The 13785-nt window shown below is 40.3% G+C and overlaps 1 protein-coding gene across 10 annotated transcripts in view; it reads right to left on the bottom strand.

Annotated features, from left to right (window-relative positions):
• The window catches only part of UTRN (utrophin), a 340627-nt gene that overhangs the window by 301303 nt on the left and 25539 nt on the right, over nucleotides 1–13785 (bottom strand). For 4 of the 10 annotated variants that reach the window (XM_077782132.2, XM_085575350.1, XM_085575349.1 and 1 more), the window contains exon 1: nucleotides 4528–4707. The exons of 3 other annotated variants lie outside the window; for them this stretch is intronic. In XM_077782132.2, coding sequence (XP_077638258.1) covers nucleotides 4528–4621 — 94 coding nt within the window. In that variant the 5' untranslated portion in view covers nucleotides 4622–4707. Of the gene's footprint in view, nucleotides 1–2978; nucleotides 3164–4527; nucleotides 4708–13785 lie in introns of those variants that run through there. 3 more of the 10 variants (XM_085575356.1, XM_085575358.1, XM_085575355.1) reach the window with 2 other exon arrangements.

Here is a 13785-nt window from a genome sequence, read left to right as displayed (position 1 = left end):
CCTCAATAAAGAGGAGATATGTCATAACCACAGTACAAAATCCACACTGTAGTGAAAATCAGCAAGGCAGATACAACCACTCTGCTTCCCCCTGCACAAAGGATCCGGAATGCTCTGTTGACTGTCAATTATTAGCGAGGGCTGCCAGTGCACACTTGTGTGACAGCTTTGATTCGGGCAGACACAAGGACAAAGCTGTTGACTGTCACAACAGAACTCGGACAGCACGTTTCCCGATTTCTGAGAGAACCCGCGAACCATTTGCTGCTTTTCTGAACGCTTCAGCAGAGATTCATCTCCGCACGTAACAAGTGTCCGAGTGAAGGCATCTCCTTGCCCTGCAGCACAAGCGCGGGTTTCAGCCGCGGGAAGGATCAGCCAGGGAATTACCGCAATTCGCTTTCTCAGCTGCTCGCCTAGCGAAGATCAGGGCGCGCTCCACCCAGACGCCAGACAAATGAGGTCACATAGCTGACCACACTGCTGCCAATTCCTGCCCTATTCATCAGGGACCAGGGCAGGAAGCAGATGGAGCCCTCGAGTTAAGGGTCGCAGCATTTCACTGAGAACATTAAAGTGAACCAGCGGCAGGCAATTCCCGGTCCGGGAACGCGGTTTCTCCGCATGACAGAGCCGAGTCACGGGCACCGCTCTGTCCCACGCCCTGCACAGGGACACGGGCTGCGGCCAGCAGCGAAACACTCCCCCGCTGCAGCTTAAAAAAGGGACTCTACTACAGGACAACAGAAAATATCTTCCACTTTTTCAGTACCTATGCGCATTTAACAGTTTAATACACATAAGAAGAGGTGTTTTTAAGTCCTTCAGATCTTGAAAATAAGATCCCTTGAAGACCCAAAAGGCAACGTGATGTAATTACTGTGTAAACCTGTTGCTATTTACAACCATGCTGTATTTCACAACACATACTTCACCTGCTGCCAAAAAGGAAATATATCATTTTCAAGTGTTTAAAAGCTAGAGTTGTTTGAAATCGAAGATATTTGAGGTCCAACACAGTTCTACTAAACAATTAACAAGATCAGAGTTTACAGTAATATGAACAACACCATAAATATTAGTTTGACTATTGTAACAGCTTGTGTGTGGTCTCAGTTTTGACCTGCTATCAACACACATATATATTGTGGGAACACAAACACCTTCCTACCTGAAAGCAAGCTTATTGTTTATAGCTAACCCTTCTGAGATTTCCAGAGACAGAAATGGTAACAGAAGTTAAATGCAGAGTTTCAGAACATATGCTCTCAAACCATATATCTGTTTGCAAAATACCTCAATAATTGCCAATGCCTTCTACTGCTATTGAAAACTAACACTCATTTCAATCACTGGGATGGTGACTGCACAACTAATTCACACAACAAAATGTAAATTGATCTCTTGCTTCTGTTGACAAAGGTATGAATAAAATAACAAAACAATATCTAGTCACATAATGCGAAGATGCTAACATAGATTATTCAATTACTGCAGAGTGCTTTACTGGCCTCAGGAGTTGACATTTTACAGAAAAAGTTCTACAAAGCAACCCCTTTGAGAAAGTCTCATAGAACCAGCATCTTTTTCTGCCTCTGTAACATTGGTTAAGTAGCCTTCCCTGCAATGACAGTGTGATTTCCATCTGGGTAATTAGGCAATTGAGGCAAAAAAAAAAGCCCCATTTTATTAAATAATCACATCAAATAGTGCCACAACAGTAAAGTGTGTATATGTCAACACAAAATAGCCCAATCATTTTCCTGCAATAGTTTCAGAAATTTTACTAGAAGAACACACATTATCTCCCTTAGTATAGAACAGCAATGAAGAAAGCCTTTTTGTTTGAACAGACAAAAGAAAGTACAAGATCCCTTCTTTTTTCTCCTCTTATATAAAGAGTAAGCTTTGGTTCCAGTAGCCTACCAATGCTACCACACTCCCAGTGCCTGTCACAAGCTAGAGAGTTTAAGAGGTTATTAAGAGAGAATAGACTGTTATAAAGATGGGCACCAGATGAGCTAAGTTATTTAGTATGTTTTAGGCCATAAATCAATCTTTGACAAAACTTAGTGTGCTCTCCAGGCTTCAGAGAACAGAAGTTAGTCTTATCCACTTTGGTTTCACCCAAACTAATTCATTTACTATCAGATACTTTATCAGGTATGAGCTTCAACCTCCTTTCCTCCAGTCCCTGCCAATTCCCACAGCAAGCACACAACCAAAAAAGCCAAAGCCACACCTCTGCTGACTGAAAAGTGTCCCTTTTTTTTGTATTCTAGATTTCTGTGAAAAGCAAAGGACATGAAGAAACAATTACATACACACCCCTTCCAACTTCTCCACCCCTTTTTTCCCTGAGTATTTCCAGTACTGCATCATTAAAAATCCTGTCCTCTCAGAAATGGCCTCTCCATCATAGTGCACACACACACCCCCACGACTTATTTTACCTTCAGGTTTTTTCCTCATTTTCCTTTCCACACCTCTTACCTTCTAGCTTTTTTCAGAGTTTTTCCCTCCTGTGTGCATTTCCAACACACTAAGAAGTGTCCAAAGCCACACCTCTCACAGACTCCAAATATAGAGTTTTTAAAAAAGTGAGATGACAATAAATGTGGGACTATGACTCTCTTGGAAAGCAAATCTACAGTGCTACACTTTATGAACAGTTACAAAGATTATAATTGAATAAATTTCCTGAAAAAAATCTTGCTGCTTGATTAAGAAAAACTATAACTGCAATTTACCGGCCATGATCTATGTTATTTTAAAAGAAGTGAGAGCTTAGCTCAGATTTAAACAGGCTTTAAGAAACAATCAGTAAACATTGTGCTCAATCATATAAAGCACCTGAGCAAGCATGTAGCTGCTATCACCTGGGAGGTTCACACCTTAGCCTAGCCACCTGGAGCAAGTGCCAGAGAAATCATCCATAGACACACAGACATTACCAAATATTAAGTGTGTGCACTTACATGTTAGAAAGATGTGAAGGATTGAGATATAAAACCGCAGAGAGATTGACCTTCCTATTATCCCACAGATGAACATTTCAGAGGTTTCACAACTGCAGTGCTCATCAGTTAACTATATGGCTGGTTATAACTCCTGTCCAAGTTTACGCTCTTCTAAAAATACAACAAAAAAAGAAGAAAGAAAAAAACCCCAAGAAATAGTCCAAAAAAACCTACACCAGTACACGCAAAGCCAGAACAAACAACTTCCATGAACAGCAGCTGAGGTTAAAAACGAAGCAGATTGATTTTCTCCTACTGCTAACCTTCCAAGAGTGATCAACTGCAGATGTCTCACATTTGAGGGCTGAATACGTGCAGATTTTGAAGAACACTACATCTCTCTAACCTATAATTTACTCAGCTCTCCAGAGTCAGTCAAAAGAAACTCCACTCACATTACTGAGTTTTCTTAACATTTTTGTCAGTTTCTTAAGGAAGTTTGGACTGAGCTACAAAGGAAAACTTTCTGCTCTCAGCTAAACTGGCATATATCCAAATCTACCTCATTGTTCTAGAAGCAAACATATGTGAAATCAGAGTCCCAGCCCATCATTTTATTCTAAATTTAGTCATTACATTGATACAACTTCAGAGGATTGTAGTTTCTCTTTCTAAAAACCTATCTTCAGATTCCAGCTTTGTAAAAAAACCCACATTAAAAGTCAAGTGGACCAAATTCTTTATTGATCAACAGGTTCTGCTTTCTCAAAGTTCTGACACCAATTCACAAAATTAACAGTTCTCATCTGTCAATTACTGTACCTACATAGCATATTCACAGGTACTACGAATAATCAAATTGTCATTTCCTTGCCAATCTGTGTTATTTGGCCCAGTCAAAAAACAGATGAGACAACCCATGAAATTTCAATCAGAATAGGTATGAAAGATGCCAAAACGAGGACAAAAGAGTAATATCCCAAGTTTATTCTTTTTCAAAGCATCCCTCCACAAAACATTCTTTCCAAATTACAGGAAATATGGCTCTTTTGAGATACTACTAAAATGAGAAGAAAAACTTGTGAGGTGCCAAGGACCTGCTCTAAGTTTACATTCAGAAGTACCAGAAGGCACACTAGGCAGAACTTTAAAGACTCAAAACAAGTAAATGCTGAAGTCACCAGAATTTAATGCATAGTTTAAGAAAATTAGGGACATTAAGACTTTCAAGCAGACAGAATGATGCTAAAATTTCTGCCATGAACAAGTCACTGTTGTAGGTGAAAGGGAAGCCCACAACACAAGCATTAATTACCAAGAGGATCTTGTGTCTGTAGGTGTGACGCAGCCAGAGCTCACACAACGCTTTCAATGGAGCAGCACCACAGAAAACAGCCTTTCCCCACTCTGTTTCCTGCCATGCCCTCCACGACCTGCTCTGTTAGAGTAAATAAACTTTTGCAAATTTAAAAAAAGCAGCTCTCATCAAATGTAGATGATAAAAGCAGACCCACATGCCTGGATCTTTTCATCTACCACAGCCTTCAGAACACAGGGAAGCACTCACCCAGCGGAGCATAACAGGTCTGCTGGTCAGTATGCCGAGGTGCAGCAACCTTGTACTTTTTCCATACAACTTTTTTGGCTGTTTGAACGCTCATGATCAAGCTCAGTTTTTGAATAACAGGAAAGTGAAGATGCAGAGGAAGTACACGCTAGTACCCACGCAAGAACTGCATGCTGGGATTCTAGGGGGAGGGAAGCACTGGTTTTCCTCTGAGGGTTTGACACATTCAGCCACACAGTGACTGACAAAACCAGTCAGGAAATAAACCTTTAAAAAGGCTGCACGTTAGCAAGTCACAGGCGTCCAGCTACTTGAGATTTCTTTTCTCTTTAAAATCAGATAAATATGCTGCTTTGCTACTCCTTATGAAAATAGGATGACACCAGCTTTCAGAGAACAGGCAAGTTAAATTCTACAAACTGAAAATAGGAAAGCTGATGGTAACTTTCCTTTTCTGTTCAAATCAAACTCTGGTCAAGCACCATACTCATTTTAAATATCCTAAATACTTTTAGCATTCATTCTGTAAAAAGTTTGCAGTATCATTATAACACTTTTTTCACACATTCAACAGAACATAAAACCAGAACAACTCTTCAAAGTAAGCATCCACATCTTTAAATGGCCTTTCAAAAAAGCACAAGAAAATTTAAACATAAGATTATAGCACATAAAGGAAGTTGTACAAGTAGAAAATTACAAACTCTGATTAGGCATGCCCTCTCCACTGTGCAGTAATTCCAAACAAGACAGAGCAAGGAACAGTAAAGCAAAAAGTTGGTAATGCAGGGCTATGATAAGATCTGAGTTATTTTCAAGTGGGTCTTTAAATTTTGCTTACCACCAGTACAAAAAGCAAATTGAATCCCTCTGTCTTCCAAAGCCTGTTGCCATCTCTATAACCAAATTAAGAAGAATCCAAATGCTGTAGTTATGCAAGACACTCCATATCCCACACTTTTGGATTCTGAACTGTACAGAATTCCAAAAGTCACAACAAAGTAATGCAAGAAGAGATTAGCTAGAACACGCAAGTACAGGCACTATAACCAGAGAAAAGAGTTCTAAACCATAGAATTGGTTTCAAAACCAGAAAGATAGAGGCTGTTTGATTTGTCTGCCTGTCTCATTGTATCATGCTATAAGACAAATGTTCTTGATACAGCTCTCCTCTCTTCATTGATATCCAGTCAGGACAGTATTACACCCCAGACACTATTCAGAGAAGGGAAGGAGGAAGAAATCAAGATTAGATCTTTCTTTAAATTTTTGTGGGCCAGAAGTTGGTCTTACTTAAATTTGTGGGTTGGATGTTTTTTCCCCGAATTCAAGAATTCCTCAAAGTTGAAGGCTGAAAGGCCTCACACAAAAGGAGTTTTGTTTCCATGAATAAAGACAACCATACATTCAGGGGGCTAAATCAGACATTTGTAGCCAAACATTTCTGTGAACCATGCTAACAAGACCAAAGTGGAAAGGCAATAAAAGTTTTAAAGTTAGAATTTCTATTTTAGAAACAAACAAGTATGTATTTTGTAAATACAAATACAAACCTTACTGTGCACCAAGCACTTCCCAAGCATAAAACAAAGATGCGACCATCTCCACCAAGGAAACGATGAGAATTAGCACACAGACCTGCACATATGCCAGAAGTCTTACCAACAGCACCACATGCTCCTTTTTTCAAGTTTTGAGATGAGAGTGGTCTGAATCCCCTAAGAATGCTCGCCTGTATATCCAATACCTTACCTCACCTTAGTCCCTGCTGCTCCAAGGCCCACCCACACTTGGCAAGACTGAAGAATAAGCACAAGTTTCACGAGTCAGCTAGTCTGTGACAACATTTCTGGGTTTACCAATTCTCAAAGGAGGAAGTGATTGCAGTCAGTGAGAGCAGTTAGAGAAACACCACTCTGATTCCACCGACCCCTTGAACTGCATTCAATGTGAAGGTATTAGCAAAGCTGAGTAAATCATTCATGCGCCAGAGCTTCCAGAGAAGCTCAGCCCTCAAGCTCTGCCTGCCACCAGCAGCTGCGCCATGAACATCAGAGAAAACACTTTTATCTAACAGCAGGTTTTACCTCAAAAATCCAACATTTCAACAAGAATATACACTGAGAATATTTATTAACTTAAGGTGGGGGGAGGGGGAGGTGGGGGGTTGTTACACTATGTTTAAATTAAAAAAAACAAACATCTCTTGCCTAAACAGAAATAGAATTACTAGCATGAAATAGTTTCATATCTGAACCCATGTGCAAATAAGTTACCTTTAGGATGGCAGGAATATTTTTAAGCTAAATTTTAAAAGTGAAACCATGGTCTCTATGAATATCTGCAGTATTGGGTGTGAAATCCATACATTAGCTGCAAGAGCAGATAAACAGAAGGGAAATAGAAATTTCTGGTCAAAGTAATCTTTGAAGGCTGCAAAGGAAGACTTTTTAAAAAATATTTTAACCTAACTCCAGAGCTCAATAGTATACTCTCTACCCATAAACTACTTCATTCATTACGAGGAAGATGGTCTTATTTCTACTACTACTGAATTCAACATTTATTTAGTAGCTCTCTGACTGGAGTACGTGCTCTCTTCTATTCTCTCTGGTGTTGACAGCAGTAATCAAATTTTGTACATGCCACTGGCCCTATTATAGTTCCAGAGCAGCTGGCTGGTTGCCTAGGCTTCTTATCATGTATGATAGAAAAGACCAGCTGAAACTACTGTGGGAAGACAGAAGTAGAGGGAAGCCTAACTAGAAGCCTAATAATTAGAAATCACGTCTTTTTATATTTGCCCATATATTACAAAGCATAAAGAACAATGCTACACTCAACACATGACAAGCTTGCTGTAATAGTTTACAGAAGGACTGGAACTCAGATGACAATTCAGCCCTTGTTGAAGAGTAGGTCTAAATTCCATACTTTATCTGTGAAGCACGACTTAACTATATCTTAGTTCACAGAGCAGGGAATGGAAAAGCAAAAAACCACCTAGAGTTGGGGGGAAAAGGGAAAAAACTCAGATAACTGTATTCATTCATTTAAAAGTGAGCTCATAAATACTTAAGTTCACTTTTCTATCACAGCCCCAGCATATACACAGTCAGCACAGGGTTCAGAGTAAAATTAAAGGTCACAGAGGCAAACAACAATGGGACCAGAGGGCAACATCCTTTAATTCTAAAACTCCCCTGTATGTAAGACAATCTATAATGAAATTGGTTTCCATTTCTTCTTTGCCTTCTGGGAGCCTTCCAAGAGCTTTGAATGCCTTGACTCTAAGAAGAGGAAAATGGCTTCTTTTTCACAGCCTGTCTCCTTCCAGCTGTGTTCCAAGTAGGCCTTGAGTAGCCCTGCTCTGAACTTCCACTTTTCCAAACTAGTCTATAGAGAAAGGCTTGGGTTCTTGGCAGAGGAAAAAACAAATCTAAGGGACTTCTTATGGGAGCAGAACAAGGAGGTACAGAGCTCCTCCTTCACCTTCCTTCTCCAAGGTGAGAGCCAAGCGTTTTCCTAGAGGGGAAGCTCAGCCTTTCTCAAGGTTCCTGTGTTACCTGGCTAGTTCTACCCTTTAAAATACTGCTATAATGAGCATCTGGTTAAGAGCTTCTCATGCTCTGGGATTACCACCCCATAATTTTGTTCAGGATGTTTTATTTCACCACAACAACCTGACAACTTTTTTAGCTGGCCTGCCGCACAATTTGAATTAGCAGGCCACACAATACTTGTTTCAGCAAGCAAACAAGAGCTTCAAAGGAGATGCTAAGAAGGATGGTGGAGGGGCAACAGAAACTTAAAACAGAAAGTAATGATTCAAATGCTTGTTGCATTTTGATGGAAACTAGTTATTAGCTTATCCCTTACTTCCAGGAAACCCACAACACCAGCAAATTCAAAATGAGAACAATGAGTTTTTAGCATTTCTATTGAAACCTTGTTTCACACAGCCAGGTTCATGTCAGCATAAAGCTTTCTACTGAAAAGAACATTATCAATACAGTAGATGCCCTCATTACTGTGGAAGAGGAACAGCGTGTGTGGTGGCTAGTGGAGCACTGCAGTACAGATAACAGAGAGATATTCTCTCAGTGCTCTCACAGGCAGCTCCAACACAAACCTTTCCAGCACACAGCGCTTCAGGCACTTGACACATGGGTCTCATAAAACTGCATGTCTTTGGCTGCCACAAATAACTGACTCATCCTGCAAAAGAAATAATAGTAGCAACTGTACATAAATTGTAATGCCTTTCAAGAATCACCATAATTTTGGTATTTTTTGATGTTCTTCTTACAGTTTCCCTTTTCCTTTTGTAAAAGGGAATATTTTGAATGTAAATACTAGGGAAATCTATGGAGGACATTAATCTTTGGAAAGTGTTGCTTACATTATGATCACACCTGTAAAATCCAGCCACATCCAAACAGTACTTGCTTTTTGCAAATCATCCCAGGCCACCTGTTTACAGCAACTCATAGGAGTGACTCATAGGAGGTCCACAGGAAAAGTAGGAGCCTTCTGCAGTTTGCTTGTCATTTAAAATGCTGAGCACATCTTCCAAAGCAAGGTTCCTGCCCATTCACAGGTACCTTTATAAACCAAATCCTAATGAATCTATGACAGATGCACTGTTCAACATTTGTGTGCTCATATGCTGGGATGTAACGTGCATTTCAGCTGAAGCCCAGGCACTGAGCCTTGAGTAACAGCATGCAAGTCCAAGCACAGGAGAGGAGCCATCACCTGATCTGCCCCAGCTCCACCAACAAGCAATCCTGGTGGTTCAGAGTTTTCAAAACCACTTGTCCTGCTGCAGTGGAACAGACTAGCTTCAAGCCAGTGGCCAAGAGTCTGAAAGAGCTGCTGATAAGCAACTCTACCCAGGACAGACAACTGCCCTCAGCATACCCCACATCACTAGGGACTGCTGCAGAAAAAGGCATGGCTTCCAAAAAAGCATCTCATTCCTCTGTCTAGGACAATTCTATGCCAGGACACAATCCAAAGCTTTGGAAGCAATGGTTTAGGCAAGCATACAAATAATTTACTTGTACACTTCCTGCAACTCATTTTGTAAATGAGTGTTTGTACCTCCAAGAACATAAACATCTCAAAGCTTCCTTGTAAACCCCACAGGGTTTTTTCCTCAAAGTATCTTCTGATAGATTCTTTTCAAACTCCAGTAGCTTTCCCCATCTAGACTCCATAAGGCTGTGCATTGATGTCTGCCTCCAGCTGGGAAGAGGGGAATGAAAACATATCAGGAAGCCTGGAAGAGGAGCTCTGGAGCAAGCACATCTCTCCACTTGCCCAAGTCTACAGGTCTTCACTCTACCAGCTAGGGCTAAAACCACAGCCCTCATCCTAAAAGCTAAAACTCTTATCTTCTATCATGGTGAGGAGAAAGAGGGACATAATCACAGTTAAATATAATTATAGGCACATTTCAAGAGTGGCACACCCTGGCCAATGACTACATTCACAGTCAGCAGGGTTGCACCAACACTGCAGCTCCAAAGATTTGAAAGTTTGGTTTCCCTTTTTTTAACACCCTGTAACAATGCATGGATGATCAGACAACACCCTCTAAGACACTAACTCTTCAGCTGTACCATTTATAAGAAGCTATTTATTTCCAAACCAACACTGAGTGTCACAAGCATGCATATAACCAGTCTTGTTAAAATAAGTGATCAATTTCTTCCATCCAGACAGTCTACTTCCCTTCCTGATTGCAACAACGTATTCTATTCATGCTTTCCCACAAAAAAGAAAAAAAAAAAGGAAAAAAAAAAAAAAAAAAAAACAGAGAGGGAAAGCATTGTGCAGAGCTGCCCTGCTTTCTGCAGGAACTCTTAACAAAGTTCTTTAGACTTCCCAGTCATCATGCTAGGGTGGAAGGTTTGCTCACCTGGAAAAGAAGGATTGCAGAAAGTCTGCATTAGGAGCCCCAAGTTTCACTATTCCTTCCTTGAACAAGAATATTGAAGAGAGCTTCCTAAGTTAAATAGGCTGTCTTTTCCTAGTTCAGAGAGCTAAAAATCAGTAAGAAGGCAGTATTAGAGGCATGCTAAACCTAAGTGTTCCCTGTGGACCTTGGTCAGGTCCAACACAAACATCTCCAGTTAAACACTCCACTCCTCAGAGGACAAACATTTCTCCTGCCAAGGACCCAAGGCAAGTATCCTTCTTTCTGAAATAGCATTGCTGTTATCAGAGTCAAAAAAGGGGAAAAAAAATAAACCACAACTAAAAATCAACCCAAAACACATCTACTCAGCTCAGTGCAGGAAGGCACTTCCTGGGTGTTCAGGACTAAGCACAGTGACACAGCACCCAGCCCACAGTCCTAGAGCAGCCAGCTTGATGAGGGCAGGTATCACACAAGTCCTTCTGCATGATGCCAGAGTGACATGCAAAATTTCCTAAACTACAGAAAACCATCTTAGAACTACCTACACTGCTGCCACTGTATAAGCCTTTACTTTCATGAAAACCTCCTTTACCAAAAAGAGGGGGAAAACCCACACAAGACATACCCAATATAGATTTCATTAATTCAATATATATTTTATAGTTAACTCAATATAGATTTAATCTATCTCTTGTTAATTTGTCCCAATAGTTAAATTTACACTCACTGCTAACAGCTTACACAGCATTCACAACCTTTTGCCACTGATCCTTTTAACAGCTACAAATTGCAAATCATTGTGTGATTAAAGTTATCAAGACTGCAACAAGGTCAAAGAGTATATTTCAACAGATAATCCAACAATCTGACATTTTGGTAGGTATAACATTCCACAAAGACTGTATTTAAAAAAACATCATTGCATCAACTGTCAGGTACTAGAAGTACATAATTAAAATTATAGTTAAAATTAATGGCCTTCTTTCTCTCCTCCCTCCCCAGTTAGCATAGAAGAAAAAGAATGAGGTAAAACCATGTACTTTGTTAAATACTGAACCTACTGGAACCTGTGAAATAACAGATTAATAAACTACTCTGAGGCTGAGGTCAGTTTACAGAACAACCATCACACAGAACCACCCCACTGCACTACCAACTAGCTAAGAGAAACATAAGAACAAAGAGCTGAGCAAAATGCAGCATCAGCCTGCTTTCTTAGGGCCACAGAAGTGAGAATTAAAGCTCTCAGAGGGAGTGCTCTTCAGTTTAGCACAGCACTTCTGTGTATCAGGGGACTTGGGAAGGAGTGTGGAAAAGAGACAAAGCATGTGGCACAACTGAACTGTCACCTAAACGAAGAATAGACCCACACAACTAAGCACCAAAAAGCCTCAAGCCTCTCTGACAGTAATGCTAAACACACACTCATAAGCAGAGTCCAACAGCAGTGAAAATGATAGTGCATTTTATTTGGGACAGAATGTGCACCTATTTATCTCAAGCCAGCTGCCCAGGTTCCAGGCAGAGACTGGGAAGCAGCCCAGTCTGAAAAGGCTGAGCAATAGCTGGGTTAATAGGCACCTCACTCAGCTGCACACTAGCTAAGGAAAGCTCACACAAGCCATGATCAGCAGAGATGATGGCAAAAAGAGGGCTAGGCAGTGGCAAGCAGCTGAGGAGCAGCAACTAATTCAGTTTTGCAAGCCAGCAAAAGATTACATGTTTACACCCTCACTAGCTTTCAAGAAATTTTCAGCAATCTTTCTGTGTGAATACTTTGCAGGCTTCTGCCAGGTCAAATGGAAAACACTGGGCTCAGTTATTTAAGCTCAAGTGTGCGGAGGAGTAATTACCAAAGCTCCACTGGACAGAAGGATTGCATTCTTTTCTTCTTCAAATGCCACCACCCACTAAGATATGATAATAAAACTCTCAGAAACCTTGTAAGCAAATCCAGCAAACACTGTGCAGAAGTTAGCCTGCAATCACATGGTACCCATCTCAAAAACTCCATCTGTGCCTCTCAAAATACTGTGGCACAATGACCAACTCTGCTACTTGCTGCTACCATCATCATGGCATGATGCCACCACCATCATATTGGCATCACCATAACCAAGTATTGGCTGGATTTAAAGCCTAAATCATGTGAAGGTTGAGATAGAGGCCACATGTACAGTATATTCTAAAAAGTCTTTCTGTGCAAGATTGACAAGCAAATCATACACATCCCTAAGCCAGACAAATGAAGCCCAAAAACACAACTGCTCCTTCACAATTATTGTGATGCAACAGATGCAGCACAGCATTCCCACATAAATATTTAATGTCAACAATATAGACTAGCCGATTTTAAAACCATTTCAAATTTTAAAAGGGTTAAAAACAGATGCACACACTATAGTAATTATATTATTGGTCACCTTACTGAAGCATCACACCTCGTACTTGATGTGTGAGCAGGCACAGTCTCATCCATGATCTGAACAGCAGCTTTTCAGCTATTCATTTCACACTCCCTTTTTGTACTACTGATTATGAAACCATCTGACATTGCCAGCAACAACCTTACAACCAGCTCAACAAAATTTCACATTACTTTTAACAAAAACATTTTAAGGCTGAAGCCTTTAATAATTACCTTTATTTCCCTTTTAATGTAAGTGTTTAAATAACTAATCACTGTTTTCATGTGTTTCAAAAATATGTTTATCATGGCTATACTCACAGTGAGAATGCATGTAATATAAGCACCTTTGAAGAGAAGTTTTTACACCAAAGTGGACAGATTAAGATTCTGAGACACCATGCACCATCCTGTGTGTTCAAGACCCTCACTCCATTTAGCAGATGAGCTTTTATGATGCCCCAGTCTCCCTAGCACAGGAAACCAAGTTCTCCAAGCAGCACACATTTAATAGTTTGCTCGTTATGTCGTCTTGTCTTTCCTACTACCCTACTTGCTTTTGTTGCTGCTACCACAAACAGAACTGGTTTTATCACAGGGTTATTTTCTTACTAGTTTAACTTCTCCTGCACGAGCAGCAACAAGTTGCTACTGAATAGCAAGCTTTGTTTTTCTCTGCAGGCCTGCAAACACATCCAGGCTAAACCCACCTCAACTTTACAAAGTTAACATTGAAGCAAGTTGCATTAAACTTGTTCACATGTCTCCTTAAAAAAAAAAATCATTGTAGGTAGGTAAAACTCCAATATAAATAAAGGATCGACAACAAAACACAAACAAGTTGTCATTGTCATTCACTCAAACAGGAGTGTGCAAGTGTCTGTTACTCTGCCTTCAACTTGCCCTAGATCTGAGCCCTAGA

Source organism: Lonchura striata, chromosome 3 (assembly GCF_050655825.1).
Source record: "Lonchura striata isolate lonStrDom1 chromosome 3, ASM5065582v1, whole genome shotgun sequence".
Taxonomy (NCBI): Eukaryota; Metazoa; Chordata; class Aves; order Passeriformes; family Estrildidae; genus Lonchura; species Lonchura striata.
Note: the sequence above shows the minus strand (reverse complement) of the source record. Positions and strands in the feature narration are given on the sequence as shown.